Source organism: Gracilinanus agilis, chromosome 2 (assembly GCF_016433145.1).
Source record: "Gracilinanus agilis isolate LMUSP501 chromosome 2, AgileGrace, whole genome shotgun sequence".
NCBI classification, from domain to species: Eukaryota; Metazoa; Chordata; class Mammalia; order Didelphimorphia; family Didelphidae; genus Gracilinanus; species Gracilinanus agilis.
The window spans coordinates 567,530,388-567,544,866 of NC_058131.1; the positions used below are offsets into that span (position 1 = coordinate 567,530,388).

A 14,479-nucleotide genomic window follows, 5' to 3' on the forward strand; every position below is an offset into this window, starting at 1 on the left:
TAATAAAATTGTTCTCCTTGTTTTTCTCTAAATGATCAGGCCTCATCCCATTGAGAGGCCATCTCCTCCACAAAACTCTGTAGTGTTCCAGGGCTTCCATGTAACTAGTACAATGTCATATGCAAAGTGAAAACACTGGAGGCCCACCCCATCCACAAAGAATCCCTCTTCAACTTGGATTCAGAGTTGGATCTCCTACATGCCAGGGGCAAACATCTTTGGCAAGCATGATATTTTTTTTGATATTGTTCATGATCTGCAGATTAGAGAACAGGATTTTTTCTGTGTCCTTTCAAGGAATCTTGAATGATTTTCATACGTGACTGGAAGATAATTGGAGAGGAGTTTTTAAGATGGCATTTTCTTCCCCCAAATCAAACACTTTTTCATAATCAACAAAAGATAGGCTCGATGATATCTGCAGTTGTCTACAGCTTTTAGTCAATTGTGAAATTGTACGCTGTGGTCTATTTTGAGTTTTACTTGTGAAAGTTTGCTTGTTCCCAGTAATACTTTCATCAAGGATGCCCATAAAGACTTTGTATAGGGGCAGACTACCAGGCATATCTATCTGAGGTTAATGCTGTCTTATCTAAACCTTTTCCCAAAAATATATTATCAATGTCTGAGGTTTCTCCTCCACTCTTTTTGTATCTCCCTCTCCCCTACTTCAGATATTTGTATGTTGATTCCTCAGCATCTTCACAACTGTGCCTCCTTCAGCACAGATTTCTGTATACAATGGGTCCAATACAGATGCTTTTTCCATCTTTGTTCTCCTTAGTGTTTTTTCTACCTCTTCCTATAAGCACATATGTAACTATAATACTACCTGTCTAAGTGTGGTCTTTAATGGTGAAAATAACTTGTTACAATAATCTTAAGAGATCTTCTATTTTGATCCTATTGTCCTGTTTTCATACATAAAACAGAGTATTCTGGTGTACACTATATCTAAACAATTCTCCTGCTCTAGAAATCTTTTCAGATTTTCATAGCATGCCTACATTTATAAAGTGCTTTTCCCCTCAGGAACTTAATGAAGAAGAGTAAGTATTGTTATTGCAATACTTTTTACAGATTAAAAAGTTGAAGCCCAGACATGAAGACTTTTCTAGGGTCACAGGGATAATAAATGTTGGAGCAAGATGTTAAATGACAAATCTGGAGCTAAAAGGAACCTCAGAGACCACTGAGACTAACCTCATTTTACAGATAAATAAACTGAGACTCAAGGAAGTTAAATGATTTGCCCAAGTTCACTCAGATGATAATAACTCAGTAGGGTTGGTTTTGAATCTAGGTCCTCTTTCTCCAGGCATTGCTCTTTCCACTGTTCCATGCTACTTAGAACCCAAACCTAGATCTCTCTTCTATATCCATGGTTACTATTCTTTCCCACTAATTAATACATGCTTTGGGGGAGAACCCATAACCAAAGAGACAGCCCATTTGACTTTTGGAGCCTTCTAATAGTTAGAATTTCCTTATATAGAGCTGAAATCTGCCTCCACAAATTTCACCAATTCCTTCTAGTCTATCCTCTAGAGCAGTGATTCCCAAAGTGGGCGCTACTGCCCTCTGGTGGGTGCTGCAGCGAACCAGGGAGGTGCATTTATCTTTCCTATTAATTGCTATTAAAATAAAAAAAAAATTTTAATTTCCAGGGGGCTAAGTAATATTTTTTCTGGAAAGGGGGCAGTAGCCCAAAAAAACCACTGCTCTAGGGCTAAGAAGAACAAGTTTACTTTACACCCCATTCCACAGGGCAGTCTTCCAGGTAAGGAAAGCTACCATAAAATTAATTTCCAAACAAACAAAAAAAAAAGCTACCATATCTCCTCTCTCCATCTTTTCTAAGCTAAGCAACTACATTTTTGTTATCTTCCTTCTCCCCTACTCCTCTCCCCTAACAACCACAACAGTTGATCCTATTATTTCCAGGTTTTTTTCAATCATTTTGATCACTATCAGCCTCTGCAACAAATCACCAGTTGCTTCCAGTTCACCTTCTGAGGCCAAGTAGTACAAATCTGTTTTACACCCTGTTCTATGTGGCAGCCCTCCTGGTAATATATCCATATATCCTCTCCCCACCCACCTTCCTCATCTTCCCTATTCTAAATGACCACATTTCCTTCAGCTGATCCTGTTTAATGTTTTTTTTCATTGTCTTAGTCACCTCCTGCTTCCCTCAGTTGGAGCCCACCCATGAAGCCAGATCACTGAAGGCAGATTTCATGCAAGAACACAGACCACTGGGGTTCCCAGCTCGTTAAGGGGAGAAGAGTTCAAATATTGGTCATCTCTATCACCTAAGTCAATATACATGCTTCACCGCCTCAGACATAGTTAAGATCCACTTGAACCTACATAATGACTACAAATTTACCCTACTTCTTCCCCTTGTCCTGCCATTAACTCATTTTTAAGGCGAAAAAAATCATAGGATTGTAGTCAGAAAAAACTCTTATGTTATTTTCTGGGGTCCCTGCCTCTTTACTCCAGGGACAGGATGGTGACTTGGCCACTTACACAGAAAGAGCTCTGGTGGCCATTCACAAAACTATGGATTTCCTGGGATTTTAATCAATATTTCGCCCGATGTGGAAGGTGACCTCGATTAGTGCTTCTGCAAAGGTGTGTAGAATGATGGTCTCCAGCTGCAAAGCTGAACCTAAAAGGAAAGAAAGAGCAAAGAGACAGCAATAGAGGAGAGAGGAAGGAGAGGTGAAAGCTGGACAGAGAAAAATACTTTAAACTACATTGCAAATTGCAGTGAGGCTACTTTTACCTCCCTGCTAAAGAGCTGAGGAGAGGTCAGAATTTTCTTGGCAGGGCTAGGAGGAAGGTCTCTCTTTAACAATCTATTTTATCATCATAGAACATCAGACCTAAAAGAGTTAGCCTCCTAGTTTATAGAAACAGCTGGGGCTCTAATCCCGACAATGCTGCTGGATATCTAAGAGCCAGTTTCAGGACAGCAAAACAACTTTCTGCATTTGATGAGAGCTGGCGATCAAAAGAAAAAGAATTTCCAAAAAAGTTTCTTTCTTTGTCCCCAAGAAAAGAAAGAAGATTCCAAAAAGTCTGTTTTACCTTTAGGAATGCCATTGTTAAATATGCTACAGGTAAAATCTTGTGACAAAGAACCCCAGGAGGCTATCCACATCATTATCATTGATCTTAAATCTTAAATCTTAAAAACAAAAACCCTTTTTTGTCCCATGGAGATTTTTGTTTGGTACAAAAGTGTGTCATTTCAATTTCCATTCCAAGGAAGGGACCCATATAACACAGATATTTATTTCCATGTTCCAGTAGACAGCTTGTAGGAACAAAGCTTCGTTGATCTCATTAACAATAATGTACCTTATAAAACATTTTTTTTTCTGGTCCCAATCCATGTAGCATTCATACTCTGTAAAAGACAGGATGTGATCATAGCTTTAGAGTTGGAAGAGACTGTAGAAGTCATTTAATCCAATTCCTTAATTTATAGATCTGAAAACCAAGGCCCAGAGAGATTCCAAGACTTGCCCAAGGTCACAGAAATAATATCTTAGACAGGATTCTAAATTAGGTCCTTGGACTCCAAAATACATCATTTTTCCATTTTCCTTTTGTGACCCCTTTGAACTATCCCTTCTAAGTGGGAGGGAAAAAAGCTGAGCTATGGGGAGCCGGGGTTCATCTTTAAACACATCAACTTTTTGTCCTCCATAGGCTCTAAATACATCCAAATCTCCCACTAAAACAAAATAACAAATACATACAAACACAAAACAATAGTTTAAGAGAAGGAAAACGGTTAAAAGGAATTACTTTTTTCCCCCCTGACTAGCTCCAGAACTTGTCTCTTCATTTGGTCATTCACTACCAAAGAGATTAATGTTGGCTCTGTTTTGTTAGAGCATAGATTTAAAATTGTAAAGGACCTCATCCAATCTCCTCACTCTTTGCAAATGAGGAAACTGAGGCCCAAAGTAGCTAAGGCATGTTTTCTCTGAAACAGTCTCTTTCATCTTTTCTTATGATGCGATACCATTCCATTATTTCTATACTACCTCACTTTGTGATCTCATTGGCTCCCATGGATTTAATTATCATCTCTCTGCTGATGATTCTCAGATCTTTCCACATCCTGCCCCACCTGTCTGCTGACCTTCAGTCTGGCATCTCCAATTGTCAGACATCCTGAACTGGATGCCCAGTAGACATCTTAAGCTAAACATGTCTAAAACAGAACTAATTTACCTGTCTCTCTCTCTCCTATCTTCCCTATTACTGTAGAGAGCAATACTATCCTTCTAGTCTTTCAGGCTTGAAACCAAGGAGGCATTCTGGACTACTCTCTCACCCCCCACATCCAATCTTTTCCCAAAGCCTGTTGATTTCACTTTTTCAATCTCTCTTGAATATGCTCCTGGAAATTCCTCAATTCACACCTGGACTATTGCAATAGCCTGCTGGTGGGTCTGCCTACCTCAGTCTCTTCCCACCCTAATCCATCCTTCGTTCAGCCAAGGAAATGGTTTTCCTGAAGTGCATATACAATACCCCACCCAATAAATTCCAGCAGCTCTCTGTTGCCCCCAGAATCGAATACAGAATCTTCTCAAAACCTTTTACAACCTAACCCCATCCTACCTTTCCAGTCTTTCACACCTTACTCCTCCTAACAGGTACTCTTTAATCCAGTGACACTGGCCTCCTGGCTCTTCTAAAAACAAGATGCTCCATGGCTTGGTTCCAAGAATTTTCTCTGGTTGTTTTCTAGGCCTGGAATGCTCTACCTCCTTAATTCTACCAGCCTTCCCAGACTTCATTAAGTCTTAATTAAACTCCCATCTTTTACTAGAAGGCTTTCCTAATCCCTCTTAATATCATCACCACCTTCCCTCTAATTATTTCCTATTTTACCTATGTATAGTTTGTTTGCATGTTGACTCCATTTCAGTGTGAGCTCCTTGAGGACAGATTATCTTTTGCTGCCTCCTGTATCCCCAGTATTTATCACAGTGTCTGACACATAATAGGTAATTAATAATGTTTAATGATTGATTACATTCATTTACACTACTTTGTTCAGCCATTATCTAATTGATGGACACCGCCTTAGTTTCTAGTTCTTCTCTATGAGGTAAGATATAATGGTGGCATCACTAGTCAAAGGATATGCTCAGTTGAGTGATGTTGGGGGCACAGCTCCAAATTACTTTTAGAATAAATCGACTAATTTATGGCTCCAGCACTGTGTTATTGTGCCCATTTTTCCTCAGCCCCTCCAATAAATGGCATTTTCCTGATATGAAATGGAACCTCAGAGTTTCATTTATTAATGATTTACAGCATTTTTTCTATATTGTTTTTCATAGTTTGGATTTCTTCCTTTGAAAGTTGTCAAGCTTTTAATATATTTTTCTTCTTTTTCTTTTTTTTTTTAAACTCTTACCTTCTATCTTAGAATCAATACTATATATTGCTTCCAAGGCAGAAGAGTGGTAAGGGCTAGGAAATGGGAGTTAAGTGACTTGCCCAAGGACAAATAGGTAGGCAGTATCTGAGGTCACATTTGAACCCAGGATCTCCCATCTCTATGCCTGGGCTTTTAATAATTTGAAGAAGAAAAAATGGTACTATTTTATATTTCATTTTTTTTTAAACATTTTTAAACTCTTAACTTCTGTGTATTGACTCCTAGGTGGAAGAGTGGGCAATGGGGGTCAAGTGACTTGCCCAGGGTCACACAGCTGGGAAGTGTCTGAGGCCAGATTTGAACCTAGGATCTCCCATCTCTAGGCCTGATTCTCAATCCACTGAGCAACCAGCTGCCCCTATTTTGTATTTCTTCAAGGAAACTGAGGTGCTTCTCTTAACCCATTATTGACCATTCTGCAAATAGAGAACTGAGCAATAGTGGGTGAGAAGGGAAGAGGAAGGCCATGTTAAAGAGTAAAGTTGCATCAAAAGTCTTTGACAGACATTGGGACATTCATAGGATATTAGAGCTAGAAGGCACCTCAGAGGTCATCTAAGCCAACTCCCTCACTTAACAGAATCTGCTCGGACAGGTCATTAATCTCTCCTGAAACCAGTTCTCTTATCTGTATAATGAAGAAGATGGCTCAGTCAGTGCTGACTCCACTGATTTCTAACCCTACTATTCTTTTCACCATATCCTGTTGTAGGCTTTACCTGTTATTCCCCTCTCTGTCCCAGGGGAAAAAATGGAATGAAAACCTGAAGAAAATGGGGGTGGGTGGGGATTGAAAGAATAATAAAAGAAACTGATAAACACAGAAAGGGAAAGAAAAGAAAGGAGGAAGACACAGAAACTCTAAAAGAACAAAAGCCTAGCTCCTTGCTTTAATTCCAGGCTTATTTGTATCCCTGTCAGTATTTCCTAGCTCTTCTTTTCTCTCCCCTTTGGCCTGAGTCTCCAAGCGGCATGGGCCACTACTATTCTGATTCAGTTTGGCCTTTTCTACTTAAGATGAGCAATAGAGCAATGCAGGTAAGTTGAGGCTGCTGGGAATTGACATGGATCTACCCAATAATTAATAGAATTTGACTTGGGGATATTTATAGAAAACACAAGCTCTCAAGAGGATTCCTGGGCTGTACACCAGAACACTTTTTGCTAAACATTGTTTTTGCAAAGATACTGATGTGTCAAACCAAACTCCACTCCAAAAAACAAAACGTTCTGACAGATGAAGGCTGACAGAACCATTCCCATCAGAATGAAAGTGGAAGTAATCTAGCCTGGTGGTTTGTTGGTGACTTATTAAAAAAGCCTCCAAAACTTTTATTATTTTTGGAAAGCTAAAAATTCTTATTATGTATTTTATTATACATCACATTTTCCCTCTGCTTCTTTCTGCCTCTCTGAAGCATTCCTGTATGTCCCCAGCCTACTGTGGTCTTTTCCTCTTCTGAATTCTGAGAATGATATAGAATGTTAAAGGAATCTTAGAAATAACCCTGGTCAGGGGGCAGCTGGATAGCTCAATGGATTGAGAACCAGGCCTCTAGAGACGGGAGGTCCTAGGTTCAAATCTGGCCTCAGACACTTCCCAGCTGTGTGACCCTGGGCAAGTCACTTGACCCCCATTGCCTACCCTTACCAATCTTCTGTCTTGGAGTCAATACTGTGCATTGGCTCCAAGATGGAAGGTAATGGTTTAAAAAAAAAAGAAATAACCTCGGTCAATCTCATTTCCAGATGAGGAAACTGAAGCCTAGTCAGTCCTCTCAACTCCTAGTCTAGTGTTCTTTGGATTACACTCTGCTGTCTGTGTTGTTCATTTGATATCAATCATGAATTGTCTTGGTGATATTTCTTATTTATTACCCTTATTAACTAATTTTTAAAATTTTAATCTTCTCAAATGAATTGTAAACTTCATGAGAACAGAGTAACTTTTTTTTTAAACTAAAAAAAAATTTAAAACTTTTACCTTCTATTCTAATGACAAATTCTAAGACAGAAGGGCAAAGGATAGGCAAAAGGATGTTAAATTACTTGTCCAGTCACTTAGGGAGTGTCTGAGGCTGGATTTGAACATAGTACCTCCCACCTCCAGGCCTGGTGGTCTATCCACTGGGCCACCTACTTCCCCCTCTATGGTAGATTTATAATAAATCTTGTTGAATGATTTGGCTGAGATCCTTGGTGGCTACCTTCATAGCTTATTTTATTTATAGCCAGGATGAATCACCCTTTCCTCTAGTTCCTAAAAGTAAGCACTGTGCACTATTAAGATAATAAAGAGAAAAACCAAAGTTTTACTAGGAGTATTTTCAAGAGGGCACAGCTTATAAATAAGCATCTTTACAAAGAGAAATAAAATTAGGAAGTGGATTTTTTTTAAACCTTTACCTTCTGTCTTAGTATCAACTCTAAGACAGAAGAGCAGCAATAGCTAGGCAAATGGGCTTAAGTGATTTTCACATTGCTAGGAAGTGTCTGATCATATTTGAACCCGGGACCTCCCAACTCCAGATCTGGTGCTCTATCCATTGTGCTAACTAGTTGCTCCTAGGTATATTTTCAAGAAGACACAACTTGTAAATGAACATCTTTACAAAGAGAAATCAGGAAGCCAGAAGACAGAAGACATTGAATCACAGAAAATAGCAACAATATCGGGCTGATAAGGGGATACATGTTGTGGTAAGGATTCTTGATGCTGTTCAAAAATCTACAATACTTTTTCCAAAAACCAGTCCATCAAGTAAGTAAAAGTCCCATACCCTCTGCCCAGGTCCAGTAAAATTTAACTTGACATTTTTATCACAGGCTTATCTAGGATCATGGAGGCAGTATATATTTGAAGCAAAATTTGAACCCAGCCCATTCAGACTCCAAGGCCTGCTGTCGTAGTATCCTAGTTCATACCATAGAGCAATGATGGCGAACATATGGCACAGGTGCCAAAGATGGCACACAGAGCACTCTCTGTGGGCACTCGGCCACCCTCCACCCTTCCCCTCCCAGAGTTCATTACTAGAAAGGCAGAGGGACCTGGGCAGAGCTGCTCCCTTCCCTCTCTCCCCCACACCTGATGACATTTTTTCACACACCCCCACCCCTCTGCTCAGCTGCTCAATGGGAGTGCATAGGAGTAAGGGGGGGGGGGTGGCTCATAGGTAGCAGAGCTGGAGGGGAGCAGAGTGCTAGGGTCATTCCCCTTGCCCTGCTCTATACTTGTTGAGGACATTCCTTACTTCACCCACCCCTCTGTCCAACAGCCCAACGGGAGTGCTCTCTCCTTCCCCTGTGTGGGATAAAGGAGTGGGCATACCCAGCATATGAAGGGGAGGGGCATGGTATATAGTTTCTTGGGGGGCCAGCACAGCACTCATTCTTGGGGGTGGGGTTGGGGTAAGGCCTGGCATGCCATTTCTAAAAGGTTTGCCATCACTGCCATAGATCTCTAGCGCTAGAAGAGTCCCAAGGAGTCATCTATCTAGATCAGTGGTTCCCAAACTTTTTTGGCCTACCGCCCCCTTTCCAGAAAAAATATTACTTAGTGCCCCCTGGAAATTATGAAACTATTTATTGAACTCAGAATAGAATATGATACAAAAAAAGTGTGGCCATCACCGCTTCCCTGGATTGCTGCAGCACCCACCAGGGGGTGTGGTAGCACCCACTTTGGGAATCACTGGTCTAGATCAACCCCACCATTTTACAATGAAAGGAATTGAAGTCCAGGGAGATTAAGGGATTTCTTCACCCAAAGCTCACACAAGTGATGTGGCAAAGCTAGGATTTGAAATCAGGTCTGGTGACCCCAAGTTCAGTTCAAGATGCCAAGTACAGCACTACTGTCACTGCATCAGACTGCCTCTCCTTGGAAAATGAAAAAGTCTGGTGTTGGAATATATATATATATATATATATATATAAAGACAGGAATTCCTCCCTGTAATTTTGTTGGGAATCCTATTAAAGTAATAAAGAAAACAATAAACAAATGCTCACATATCTGTGGGGAACTCCCCAAGGTCGTAACTCACATATCAGAACCAGTTTGTGATATAATAATTTCTACAAATGTACTTGAAGAATACTAGAGGTTAGTGACTTGCCCAAGAATACTTGGCTAGTAATAGAGGCAGGAATTTGAAGCCAAGTTTTCAGGACTCTAAGATAGCATCCTTTTCATGACACCTCCATGTTCCCTCTGCATGATACTATGGGCAAAAGTAAGGGTTCTTACATGGAGTTCCAGAGCTTTACTCTCTAAAAGGATATACTAAGTAGAGAACAAAACAAGTTGGAGCAGACACTGGAAATTATTGGAGGCCTCATTCAATTTGGATACATTGGCCTGCCATATTCAAGTCAGGCACAACTGCTGTTTGACCTAGAGCTCCTCAGGCCTATAATACTTGCCATCACAGATTTAGTCCTGGCAGGGCTGTCAGAGGCCCATCCCCTTTGTTTTACAGATAAGGAAACCGAGGCCCAGAGAAATTAAGTGGCTCAACGTCATCCAGGCAGTAAGTAGTAAAGATGAAACTGAACTCAAGTCCTCCAACCCCAATCGGGTGCACTAATCTGTCCTCCCAACTTAACTTAAGAGTCCCAGGAGGCCCCCTCCTCCAGGGCTTTAGCACCCACTGCACCAATTTAGTCATTCCACGAGGGAGACCACAAGGAGGGGCATATCCACCTCTCCTGTTTTGCTCTTCCTTCAAACCATCCAAATAGTGAATAGCCGTACAGCAGCTCATGACCCCCAGAAAAAAAGGATACTGAGGATACCTGGAGTAGCAGGAAAGTCCGATGCTCAAAATGGTATTCAGCACAGCCAGTGACACAAAGTAATGATGGAAGGTGGTACGAACCAACATGTCAGGGAATGTGTATGCAGAGTAGGCTATGGCAGAACCTGTCAATGTAAGTGATAGACAGACGGATGAGTCCAGTGAGGGCAGAAGGAGCATGGCTGAGGGATCTGGCTTGGATGACTGGGGACCACAGAGAGTTCCTCCTGCCTCCCCATCCTCAGCACCTAGCCCTTCCCCGCCTCCTCTGGGGAAAGGCACAGCCCTATCGCCCTCGCCATCTGGCCTTGTTATTCCTATGTTTGTTCATTACTTTTCCCAAGATGCCTTTATTGCCAGTCTTTCCACACATTACTTCTCCCTGCCTCTCCCCAGCCCCCATCCCACGTCCCCAGAGGTTCCTCGTGGCCTTTTCATGCTTTGCATTCCCTATAGCACACAGGCACACTGTCCTGCCCACAGTACACACTCGATATGTGTTAGTTTAAAATATGTCCCACTTTTTCCCTGAAACTTTAAAAAAAATTTTTTTATTTTTAAACATTTATTAATATTCGTTTTTAACATGGTTACATGATTCATGCTCCTTTCCCCTTCACCTCCCGCTCTTCCCCCACCCATGGCCAACACACATTTCCACTGGTTTTAACATGTGTCATTGATCAAGACCTATTTACATATTGTTGTTAGTTGCATTGGTGTGGTCGTTTCGAGTCTACATCCCCAATCATGTCCGCATCAACCCATGCATTCAAGCAATTGTTTTCCTTATATGTTTCCTCTCCTGCAGTCCTCCCTCTGAATGTGGGCAGCGTTCTTTACCATAAATCCCTCAGAGCTGTCCTGTGTCATTGCATTGCTGCTGGTCCATTACATTTGATTTTACCACAGTTCCCTGAAACTTTTTTGCCTACAGACTATAGACCCCTCTCCTCCCCTCTAAATTCCGGTATAATCCTCCTTGTTACATAGGCACCATATAAATAGGCTTGGAATGCGCTTGGTTGTCCTTCACTTAAAATGCATGTGTCTGCTCTCCCTAGCCAGTTTGTAGGTTCCTTCAGAAGATAAGTCTCTGGGTTAGACTCTTTCAGATTCCCCCAACAGCTTGCTAAGGGCAGTTTCACTGACTAGTTAACTGAAGTACACTATAAAGAACAATAAAGACCTAGAAGGTACCACTAGGTGGATCAATGGCTAAAGAATCAGGACATGAGATGGGAGGCCCTGCAGACACTTCCTCACTATGTGACCCTGGGTGAGTCACTTAACCCTGATTGCCTAGTCCTCCTCATCTCTCCTCTGCCTTTAAAATCACACTTACTTAGTTTCCATTCTAAGCCAGAAGTCAGCTAGTCCTGGGGCCCATGAACCTATTTTAAAAAATATTTTTGATAACTATTTCATATAACTAGTTCCTGTGCAATATGAGTAAGTGGAGCATCCTGGACAAGTTGCTGAACCCTGTTTGCCTCAGTTTCCTCATCTGTAAAATGAACTGGAGAAGGAAATAGAGTATCTTTGCCAAGGAAACCCTAAATGGGATCACAAAGAGTTGGGCATGACTGAAATAAATGAATAATAATCCTATTTTATTTGATGCATCCTTATAAGAGCTTCCCTTAGAATTCATTGGGCTGCCAGAGGTCCACAACATAAAAATAGTTCAGAATTTCTGGTCCTTATTTCACAGTTAAGGCAACCAAGACATAAGTGACTCATGCCCAAGGTGAGGCAGGTAGTAAGAGGCAAAGGAGGATTTGAACCTAGGTTCACTGACACCAAATCCAGAGTAGAAGTTAGCCTTAGGGCAGGTACCTTAAAAGGTGTGCAGTGGTTGTCTTTGACAAAGAACATTTGTGTAGTCTCCTTTACCGATGCTTTTATTTCACTTTATTCTTTTACTTTAAGATCATTCTCTTTCTGGCATTCAAATATGTCACATCCTACTTATGGGAATACAAATGAAAGATAATTTTTGCCAGATTTTTTTCTCAGACTTAAAAAAAAAAAATCTTAAAACCTTCAGCCCAGGTTCTATCCTGTAGAGCAGTAGTGTAAAACTCAAATAGAAATAAGAGCTGATAGAAAACCCCACATTAACTATCTATATCCTACTGTATTCTTATTTATTTTGTTAAATACCTCCCAATTATAATTTCATCTGGCTTGGGCCACACTTGGCATTGTTGAGGGCAACATTCTATTTAACACCTCTGCTGTGTAGGACAGTTTGCCTACTCTGAGCCAGCTAGGCTAAGATCCAAGTCATTTTTGAAAGGACTTTAAATTTAAATTCCTTAAGCTCCTATGTCCTAGAGCTGAAAGGATTACAGTCTTAGAACTAGAGGGGAAGTTAAGGGTTATTTAGCCCACATATTTTTTTTTAACAGTTGAAGACATTAAGGCCCAGAGAAGGTAAGTGATTTCCCCAAGGTTACACAAGTCCTAAGGGACCTCAGAAGGGCATATATTCCAGACCTTTGCCTCAAGCAGCTTAGGCATCCAGTGGGGACAGCTGAGAGGCTGTGAAAGGTTGAGACAACTAATGACTTACATAAGTTAAAGCTGGAAGGGCCCTTGGAGATCACCTTCTCTATTTAATCCCATCATTTACAAACAAGGATACTGAGGCCCAGAGAGGTCTCCTATGACTTGCCCAGGTGATACTTCAGAGGTAAGTAGCAAAACCAGCTTCAAATCCAGGACTTGTAACTCCAAATGCAGAGTTGTCTTCACTATACTGAACCCAGGGAGTGACCACAAACCAGAATCTAGCCACCTTCTTGCTTCCACACACAACACGCATGAAATTTCATCCTGTAATTACCCTTTAGAACAGTGATTCCCAAAGTGGGCACTACTGCCCCCTGGTGGGTGCTGCAGCGATCCAGGAGAGTGGTGATGGCCACAGGTGCATTTATCTTTCCTATTAATTGCTATAAAAATTTAAAAAAATTTAATTTCCAGGGGCGCTAAGTAATATTTTTTCTGGAAAGGGGACGGTAGGCCAAAAAATTTTGGGAACCACTGCTTTAGAAGAACATGAGGTTCTCCAATCTAGATGCTGTTATTAGGTTCTTAGGGCTACATTCATTCATTCATCATATCTTTTAATCAAACTTCTACTAAGTACTGTGAATGACAGAAAATAGCTCAAATGTATTTATTGCCTTAATGTTTGCAAAATGCTTTCCCTATAAACAACTCTAGAAAGGTTGGTAATGTATGAAAACCATTTTACATAAGTGGAAACTTAAGGTCAGGAATATGAAATGACTTCTTGAACCTAGGTCTTCTGACTCCCCCTCCAGTGCTCTTCTCCAAGTCCTTGCTCTTGAGCAACTCACAGTCTCTAGGGAGGGTAATAATTATTGATGTGCTTGGTATTATACAAATAAATGTAATGCAAAGCTGAACACAATTAAGGGAGGGAGGTAACTAATAGTTATCCCAGATTGCAACATGAAAAGAGAAATACAAAGGGGCAAAATGGCATAGCAAAACCAACAATGGACAAAGAATCAAAAAGCGTCAGGTCTAGTCCTCACAGCTCTGGGAGAGGTAAGATGATAATGACAATGATGGTGATGGCAATGATGACGAGGATGAAGATGAAGATAACTGACAACAAAGATGATAATATTTTGCTTATCAAACAATTGACATTTATAGAATATTTTCAAGTCTGTCAATCAACTTGACATACATTATCTCAGTACTTAATGTCTTCAACTGTTAAAAAAAAAATGTGGGCTAAATAACCCTTAAGTTCTCCTCTAGTTCTAAAACTGTAATCCTTTCAGTTCTAGGACTCACAAAGTCTCACAACTTTGCGAGAGAGGGTACTAGAGGTATTAATTGTTTTACAGGTGAGAAAACTGAGGCAATTCTAAACTGGATGAAATCTACCACCACCCTAGATGTGTGATGGTTAGACCAGTTAGTCCCTTTGAAAGAACCTAGAAGGTTCCTCATGTCTCAAATGGGAAAGTCTCAAGGTGAGAGCCTGATAAGATAATGGTAAGAAAAGCAGGTTGTAATGTATAATGGATTTAAGAGCACTTTGCAAAAGATAAATAAAGCATTAATGCAAATCTAAGGTGTTCTTATTTCCATCTCTGTCAAGGCACTAGGGGCAAGCATTATTATTCCCTTATTCTAAGGGAAGGAATTG

The 14,479-nt window shown here is 40.7% G+C and overlaps 1 protein-coding gene across 1 annotated transcript in view; it reads right to left on the reverse strand.

The window, feature by feature from the left end:
• PAQR5 (progestin and adipoQ receptor family member 5) overlaps positions 1 to 14,479 on the reverse strand; it is a 107,524-nt gene that overhangs the window by 10,074 nt on the left and 82,971 nt on the right. The window contains exon 5 of the mRNA XM_044665321.1: positions 10,280 to 10,406. Within this exon, the coding sequence (XP_044521256.1) occupies positions 10,280 to 10,406 (127 nt within the window). The remainder of the gene's footprint in view (positions 1 to 10,279; positions 10,407 to 14,479) is intronic.